The sequence below is a fragment of the Ornithodoros turicata genome, chromosome 1, assembly GCF_037126465.1.
Source record: "Ornithodoros turicata isolate Travis chromosome 1, ASM3712646v1, whole genome shotgun sequence".
NCBI classification, from domain to species: domain Eukaryota; kingdom Metazoa; phylum Arthropoda; class Arachnida; order Ixodida; family Argasidae; genus Ornithodoros; species Ornithodoros turicata.
In genome coordinates, this window is record NC_088201.1 from 36,770,333 (window position 1) to 36,779,803 (window position 9,471).

General features: G+C 46.8%; 1 protein-coding gene across 4 annotated transcripts in view; it reads left to right on the plus strand.

Annotated features, from left to right (window-relative positions):
- LOC135398297 (zinc finger protein SNAI2-like) overlaps positions 1-9,050 on the plus strand; it is an 84,890-nt gene extending 75,840 nt beyond the window's left edge. For 2 of the 4 annotated variants that reach the window (XM_064629728.1, XM_064629720.1), the window contains exons 3-4: positions 5,191-5,338; positions 7,124-9,050. In XM_064629728.1, coding sequence (XP_064485798.1) covers positions 5,191-5,338; positions 7,124-8,001 — 1,026 coding nt within the window. In that variant the 3' untranslated portion in view covers positions 8,002-9,050. Of the gene's footprint in view, positions 1-1,634; positions 1,866-5,060; positions 5,339-7,123 lie in introns of those variants that run through there. The other 2 variants (XM_064629735.1, XR_010424074.1) reach the window with 2 other exon arrangements.
- Positions 9,051-9,471: the final 421 nt, after the last annotated feature.

Consider the following 9,471-nt stretch of genomic DNA (forward strand, 5'->3'; position numbering starts at 1 on the left):
GCGAAATGGGACTGCCCACATGTGGGGGTTCCTACTATCACTGACTGACGTCAGCGGGGAATGACTCCGCCCCTGTGTGCAGTCTACACATCTTACAAAGTTCTAATTAAGCGTCGCGAAAGAAGCAGGGTGTCCAGTGATATGGGTCTGCATCAGAGCCCGCGGCGCTTGTGGCTCGACAGTCTACGAACTCTTCTCCGGACGACACATCAGGACTTATTGTCCTTTTCACCAAGTCTTGTGAATGACATTGGAAACAATATAATACTTTTCAGTATTTTCTGACTCGGCACTTCCAAATCAAAATGTTAAAATATCACTTGTCTCCTCAGTGGTGTTAACCTCTGGTTGCCTTTTCGCAGCTTTTGCCTTGCTTTCGCCTTTTCTCGGGAATGCCTTTTCGCGCAACTCGGCGAAGGTGTTTCTAAGACCCGCGGAAGTTGTGGGCGTCTCTTCTAGATACTTCAACTCGCAAACTTGGACTCTTCCTTTCGACTGACAAGCTGTGTGACCAAGCGTTCATCTTCAGTTGTATTTGCTCGTAGACATCAACGAGTGAGCAAGAAGTATCGTTTTTGACAACGCGACGAGGAGGCTATCAACTTGAAGTCGGAGAACGAAGGCTGATACCCATACGTATGCTGTCAGACATCTGATGCACCTTAACTTTTTTAAATCCGTGTTAGCGCCTCGAAGCAACTCTGGCTGTGAGCAGCAGACGTGGACAGACGGGAAGAGAACAGCAAGAAGCAGTGGGGTACAGCTGTCTGCGTCCTGGGCCGCGACCTCAGAGGGAACTGTGGCAACAGCACTTTAACTGAACATTGTCATTGAACTATGCTCGTTATCCTTTAAAAACATGTTCAGCTTCTTCTGGGTTCGTTCGTCGCGAGTGAAAAGTTTGAATGTAAAATACAACCTCCTTGTTCGACACTGCGAATGTGTTTTCGCGTTTGTAGGTGAGGTAGGCACGATAAGAGTGCAGAAAAAAATAGACATTTTGCTTAAATGCGATTTTCAGTGGTGGTCAAGCACAGGCTGCAACGAAAAAGGAGAAGCGCCTTCTTTCTTCGCGTGACACATATATTACGCATCAGTATTGGCGAAATGGGACTGCCTGACACATACATTAGGCGAACTGGGACCCCGTGCGGTTCAGGGGGAGGGAACATGGCGATGGATTGGGAGATCATCTGATAAGAAGCATTAGGCAAAATGGGAATAGGCGAAGTGGGAAGACACGCTATGCAACGACTGAAATGGGGGGGGGGGGGTCAGGAAATCCTGACCCCCCTAAAAAGCCCCTGACTGGAACCATCTGTATAGATGACTGTCCTTGATAGGAAGCTGTCCTGAAGGTATGCTAGGGACAGTATCTTGAACACGGAAGCGTTCGTTTCTGATTTCTTGTTGATTCCGGGAATTTCAGTGTATATTTCCGGTTGCGGCAGGATCCAAAAGGGCTGTTCTTGTTGAAGAGTGTGAACCGTTTTCTTAGGCAAATTTCTTTTGAGTTTCCGTACTGTCTGAGCGGCATTGGTTTTCCAGCGATTTTCCAGTTTTCTGATGAGTTGATGATTGGGGTGCTGGGTTAGGAGTCAGATAACATGTCTTTCTGTTCCTTGGTATCTCAGAGCTGCAGAAGGTGGTCCACGTCCTTCCGCCAGGAGGAAGGAAGTCCTCGTTGTCTTTGCATGGTACTCCCAGGCAGATTCTGACGCTTCTTCCCAAGATGGAATTTCAGAACAGATGGAAGATGGAAAGACAGAACTTCACCGCCTAACACGCTGAAGGTCAACTAGCATTCAGAATGATATCAACCTGCCTTCTGATTTGCTGAAAATAAAAACGACTTACGCCACTTTTTTATGCCGAGCATACCATTCTTCTCGCGAAGCCCACTTCCCTCACTCCAGCTGTGGCAGGCTAGTGGTCATCCTCTACCGCGGTGGTTCTTATGCCGAACGTTCCGCTAAGGCAAGAAACCTTGTTCTCTTTCCGCAGGAGGCGGGACTTGCCCAACGAACACTCTAGCCCTTTGCACTCCCCGACGGACTCACGCACCCTCTACGCATCTCCACGCTTCATCCTCCATCCGTTTTTCTTTTCTTTTTTTATATAGTCGTGACGATGCCTACTTCTGTGTGGCCAACAACGGCGAGCCGATTAAGACATCACCCCCCCCCCCCACACACACACACACATTTGTACCACCGTACGAACACACAAAGTGTTACAGAAAACGAGTACACTTCCCGTTTTCAACGGTCGGAAGACGGAACGATATACTTCTGAATGCTGATTGACACTGAGCGGGTTATACGGTGACGTCCTGTTTGAGGCCCATATGAGTGATGCCAACAACGGCAAGCCGGTCCCACCACTCTTTTTTAAAGTGGCAAGCGAACACACCACCACCACCACAACAACCCTCTTTTGTTTTTAGAGTACGTATACTTGCAGAGATTAGACAGCTGGGGCAGAGTAGTGCAGAGCTAGAGCGTAGACTGTAGCTTCACCACACAACACGCTCAAGGAACAACCACTGCGCATAATGATACCGTTATCACTGCTGATTGGAGAACAGAGCAGGTCGGACGCCCCTTTTATGACATTACCATAAATGCGAAGTATCCCTGAAAGGCGTACGCCTCCCACTTTCGACAAGCAAACGGAGAGAAAACGATATTGGAATCGGCACATACGGGAATAGATCAGGCAATTTTGTGAGCTAGGAGCGCGTAATGTGGTGAAGCTTCACCACATAACATGTTCCCGGCCAATCATCATCAACGCAGAACTTCACCATGAAGCATTCTTTTTAGAGGATGGGAACCATAACTGCATATTCCACACACTCCAAAAACAGAACTTCACAGCATTGCACGCTGTGCGCCAACAATTGCCAGGAATGATACGTTTATCGCTTGTGATTCAAGGACAGACAGGGGCGTACGCCTTTTTGTGGCAATTTGGATATATGGTAATTGCCACAGAAAGGCGCGCGCGTACGCCTCCCTCTCGTCAAATCAGATGCGATAATAGTATACTTCACAGCAATGGTTGGCGCACAGCGTGCCATGCGGTGAAGTTCTGTTTTTAGAGTGCATCACCAGCTGCAGTGCAGTATGTGTTGTGGTTAGGCCAGGAGGAGCTGTGTTGATAACAGGAAAGCCACATGATAAAAGCACTTGTGCTTCTTGTGAACCTGACATTTTTGCAGTCTGCATTGCGGGGGGGGGGGGGGATATGCAAACGGTTCTGCATTGCTGCTGATAACAAAAAATTAGGTACTGCTATTCTGCATTGCTGACTTTTAGTGGATGTGCATGAAGGGAAATTGGGGAATGTGGTTTTCAGTTCAGTTCGGTCAGCACGAGTGATAAGACGATGAAAACACAAACTACATTTTATAACCGTACAAGCTTCCATGCAATGGCCTGCAGTCCCCTGCATGAAAGTCTGTACGCTATAATAAACATAGTATCAATTTATTAAGCAAAAATTCGCCGTAAAAAAAAAAAGAAGAGAAAAGAAAAGAGAGAGAGAGAGAGAGAAAGTATTCTGTTGCAAGGAATCTTCTTTTGGTGTGGAGCATTTTGTTATGGGGAGACAACGCTAGGTATGCATTCCAAAAAACATTCATTCTAATGGCTAATAATGAAATATCTGTAAACGGTGGTGGGTGGCGTTTGGATATTCTGTTAGGAGTGTTTTATATTTTATTTCGAAGAGAGTAGCAGAATTCGTAGAAGAACGAATCAACCACTTCCCTGTTTGTATTTCCAATCCAATCCAATCCAATCCAATACGTAAGCTATGGGACCCCGCTTCCTCTGACACAGCCTGCTTTATATCCACTTTTGAACTTGTACCAATTTGTACTTCGGTACCTGCTTTCGAAATGTGGATCTTTATTCTTATTTGTGCGTGAGTTGACCGTGTACTCATATGCGACTGTGTACTCTATGTGAGCGTCTGTGTGTACATGATTAAGTCCATTAAGGTATTTCATGAACGTTTGACTTTTGCCGATAAGTCGCTGGAACCTGCGAAATTGCCAAGTCGTTTACTTGCGAGCGAGTGTGTGAAAACGTCTCGTTCGAACATTACTCGCACGAAAATAACTTCGTAAGTTTCACAGTTATAAAAATTCAAGTTTGCGGATGAAATTGCATAGAATTACTAAAGATAAAGAACGTTTACGACCTATTTTTCTTGCAAGTACAGATTTACACATATCTGTTTTACACGATAAAGGAAACATCCCTACGCACATTTAGTTCTTTGTTGGCACTTCAACTACGCGGATTGCTGTCATGTGGACGAAACTGATACCTGAGGGTTATGACCTTGGCTTAGGTATTGGACGACCGTTTCCAGGAGCAAAGTTGTCCTCCTAAGCACTCTGTTGAACCGTTCCGTTACTCATTTTTGTTTAATTAGGTACTATGAGAACCCGTTTTAAATTCTGGAGTGCGCGAGCCTCTGTGGTAAAATTGTTTATGAGAGTCTCGAAGCCGTATATGCATTCTGTAGCAAAATGCAAATACAAGTTGAGTAGCTATTGAGCAACGGGAACACTAGCGCAAGATTCCCGACGAGTGGTCCACCAGTCCACGAAGCCGCTCTTGTTCCTGCATTCAATGTTGGTCGGGTTAGAATTAAACCTTTCTCTGCGGTTATGTTTATAATTCAGCTCTATGCGACAGACTTGCGCGCGAGCTGTTCGTCAACTATATCAAGGCAGAATGAGGTTTCAGCCAATCGCCAATGGCCATTCCGAGCGAGGAACCTGTAGCGCCTCGCGGCGTGCTGCGTGATTGGTTCACACCTCTTGTTTCCTATTGGTGCAATGACGGGAGGGGGTAACGGAAATGTGTTTTTATTTCCCCCCGAATCTTTTGCTTTCTTATATGCGTGCGGTTCCCTCTTTTGCCAGCCGGTGAGTGAGTGGACGGGGGAGAGACGGGAGGGAGGGGGGGGGGTGGCAACTTCCTTCACCTGCTTACGGGACCTTCAAAGGGGACGACATGTGGCGCGTGGAGCCAGACCCGATCTGCTCCTCGTTTGGGACGGTCGCGTTTTTCTCTCGCTCTTGCCGGCTTCATGGTTCTTCATTGATCTTCGTCGCTCTCGGATTACTGGTCGTCTAACGTCACCATGCCGCGATCATTCCTTATCAAAAAGCACCACAACGGAACTGCGTTGACCAAGCCGATGGTCGTCAAGCGACCCTGGCTGGATGAAGACGTCGCGGAGGACTTGAGTTTGTCTCCGCCACCGTTCACTTTGCCATCGCCAGTGTCGCCGGCTCTTTCCGATGGCTGTGTGCCTGGTAAGTGCAACCTAGTTTCTTAGCCTAATTGATGAGTACCAGATGTATCTCACGCTCGGGGGAGGCTCCTGCGGGAATCTCCTTCTAGTGGCCGGAAACTGATCCGGACGTCCGGGACGGGCAGCGGGAGAGGGCGGAAGTTTTCGTCACCTCAGCGAAGACTTGCGCTCTCTTTCCCACATTACACTGCATGTGTGCACGAAAGGAACGTCAAAAGTTCGTTTCGGAACACTGAATTGGGTGACTGGTGGTGTTTCATAAATCGCGTCCTTCTGTATAGTGTCAAACGGCGTCGTCGATACAGAGCCAGGTGTCCGATAAAGCAGAGATCGTACGTTTGCGTACAATGCTAGTCTCTCGATAAAGTGCCTCGGTCAACAGCCTGACACCTGGCACGTCTCTTATCAATACAAAAGCCATCACGACAACGTTAACATTCTCGAGAGGGACTTCTTACAGGGAACGTGCAATATGCAGCTGTCGGCTGTGTTAAAATGTTCAACCGCATGCATTACCGGCTTCTCAGGTGACAAAACTGAAGATACGAACTCTCGGGGCGCGTGCGCTGGTCGAGCGATCCATACCAGATTGTGTTCTCTTGGTTCGGCCCCCGCCAGGTGGTGTAACGGATTCCGTCCCGTTGTGTGTCCGCTGTGCCGTTGCGTAGTTTCAATTATGCCATATGGCCTGTACGAGTAACACTGTGGGGCTTTGGTTTTAAACTAAGAGGCAACCACTGATACCCAGGGGATGTCCATTCGACACCATGATTTGTAGGTTCGGATATCTATTTGCCATCCCGAAAGGTTGCGGGAAACTGCAGTGTTCGGTCGATTCAGCCGTTTGGCACATCGAGGATACACCGACTAGTATCAGTACGCGGATGTTCGAATGCATCGCGAACCTTGGCTGGACGTATTTTGCATCAGGTTCTCGTACATTTATTAAGCTATTGGTTTGACACGCAATTCCGTGTTTATGCAGAATAACTGCCCCGAACAATCGGATACAGTACAGATTATTTTCGTCAGTCACGTTCACTGCTACGAATTCCCTCTACGGGCTTACACAATTCGCCGTTGAGGTACATGTCCGAGCAGTCCGCTCCGAATTTACAGTTTCACTCTAAGTTCGCGCTCTTGTTCTGTCCAGAACAAGAGCGGCTCAAAGGATCAGCTCTGGGCTACAAAGGGTCAGCGGGTAGGAAGCCTGTGCATTGCGTCTTGTAGTCGCATCAGATCATGTAATGTAGGTGATCTGGGGTAACCGGCCCTCGTGATGAGGGCTACAATCCCCATTTTTTTCTTTCAATAATCATCATCATGTAAAACAGAATGTCTAGAACTCTGTCGGTGTACACGCGAATATAAAATGATCTACGCGATAACGAGGCCTTTTGACAATTATTCTGCGTAGTTTTCAAGTGCGAAATGCTAATTTCTGACATGTCAGTCTCCCGTTTTTTAAATATATATTTTCTATTTTTTTCTTGCGCCAGTTTTGTCGGCATGGCGCAAACTACGCTGCAGCAAATAGCTCTGGTGCTGCTTTTTTGCAAACGCGTGGTTTGCGCTGCATTTAATTTTGGAGGGACTCTATATACAGCTTACTCTATGCCGCGATATGTTACGTTAGCAATAGGAATCTGCAGTTTCTTCGTTAAAGGAGCCTTCTCTCGTCATAAGCTGATTGCACCCTGTGTGCGTCTGTTGTGATGGAAAAATGATGTCACAATATTTCCTCCATGTGCGTCCTGTATAAATTGTTTCGTTCTTCTTTTTTCAGATGTGACTCGTCCGTTTGACTTGAGCTTGAAGCCGAAGAAGCATGACGAGTATCCTACAATCATACGACCAGTGGTCCTCACGCCTCCTCCGGGTATTGCCCTGGTCGCCCCAAAAGGAGAACGCAACTCTGCAAGCCCACTGGGCTGGCACAGATCTCAGTACCTGACGCCACCTCAAGCGTACGCACCTTTGACCCTCTACCCCGTGCCACCGGCAGCCGATTTCTACGGGCAGCTCATGACTCCGTCATTTGTCTCCGCGAACCACCCGCTTACACCTCGAGAGCTGTCAGGGAAGCAGAGCCCACCACAGAAAGACGCTGTTGTTCCATCTTGGTCGTCCGGTGTATCATCGTCGGATGAGAAGGAGTGGAGCGTCGCTGGTTCCCCAGTTCCGGAGACCGAAAGGAGACGGACAAACAACGATGTGTCCAGGTACCAGTGCTCTGACTGCAACAAGAGCTACTCCACATACAGCGGATTGTCCAAGCATAAACAGTTTCACTGTGTGACATCAGCCAAGAAGTCGTTCTCCTGCAAGTACTGCGAGAAAGTGTACATATCGCTAGGTGCCCTGAAAATGCATATTCGGACGCACACATTGCCATGCAAGTGCAAGCTATGCGGGAAAGCATTCTCAAGACCGTGGTTGCTACAAGGCCACATAAGAACTCATACCGGAGAGAAGCCTTTCGCGTGCCCTCACTGTAGCCGAGCCTTTGCCGACCGCTCCAATCTGAGGGCTCACCTCCAGACCCACTCCGACGTGAAGAAGTACAGCTGTAAATCGTGCAGCAAGACATTTTCGCGGATGTCCCTTCTGCTGAAACACGAAGACGGCGGTTGTGCGGCGGCCGTGGGATCGCACCACTTGTAAACAACGTGCCATTTCTCAGACTCTAGCTCAAAACACAGACTGTATTCGCCATGACGTAGAGACTGAAAGACTTCTATTCCACGCTTTTATTATTTATATTTGGTTCATGTACGCTCTAGTCGCGCAAAGTATTATAGCCGATCTCCTGGCAGAGAGGGCGCCCTCACGCGGTGCAGCTACGTACGCAGGAGAATGCGTTTGTCTTATCACACACACGCCGCACACTGTATTTATTTAATTATATATTTCATTTTCACCCATCTTACATAGTTATCATATTGTCGCAGTTTCTTTATTGCCAAAGACGTTCATTCACAGCATATTTGCGTTTACCCATGTAGTCACATAGTTGGTCCCCCACTTTGTTGGTTGTGTAGTGTTTGCTGCTACTTAAAGGTACTTTTCGCCAGTGAACGGTGCTGTCTTTCTACGGCACTATATCAGACTTCAAGCAACCAAATGCGACCGTATTGGCTGAGATTCGTTCGCTTTTGTGCCACTTCGTCTCCCGTATTGTCCCGGAGTCGAGAACCAGAGCTCAACTTTTTTTTTTTTTTTTTTTTGTGACCAAGTTAAAATACGCATGCTTTCCAATCGCATTGCCAACAACAACGCGAGAAAGTGTCCTTAGGAGAAATCGCCTTGACAGCGAACTCATGCAGCGTCTACCAAAGTGCCATGTTTTTGCTAACTTGTTCACCTGAGAAGTCTACTGTTCCATTCCTCCTATATCGTAGATTGAAAGAGCAATTTCAAATTGTACATACGGGACATTTGTTACGAGTTCTTCTATCCGGTTAGAGCTAGTCATGTTGTGTTATCGAACCGTTACCATTATGTAGAAAGCCTTCCATGAGTGCTGGAATATTTCCAAGAGGGCCAGTAATATATGTTACACCATGAATACAGTTGACGTTCAATGTACAACGTTCTGTAACGCTGTGAAAAAAGGAAAAATGACATTGATAATTTAACTTTGTGTTTTTCTTGCTACACGAATGGTATTTTGTCGTTCGTACCATGCAATAAAAATCCATATGAGACACCTTTTTAGTTGTTTTTATTCCACCGGAGCCTTTTCTCTATCACTTGCATGTCTTGTATACATGAAGCACAGCCATATATCATTTTCTTGCTGTGCTATAACAACGGCAAGAAATTACATGGATGCTTACATTAATTATCGCCAAATGGTTGATGTAAGCATCCATGAAGCGAGAAATCACGAAACAAAGTACTTTTTCGAAACACAGTATTTTTTTTAACTTCTACTGTAGCGTACATACATGTGTAAGGATTTGTTGTACGACGACGTAGCACAAGGAAGCGCATATTAGTTTTCTGTTTTGGTTATTCACTTTGAGATCAGGCATTTGGCCGGTTGGCTCTTCATGATTCATGGCCTTCATGGCCTTTGTTGCCTTTGTGCCATTAAACACATCAATCAATCAATCAATCTTCATGATTAAA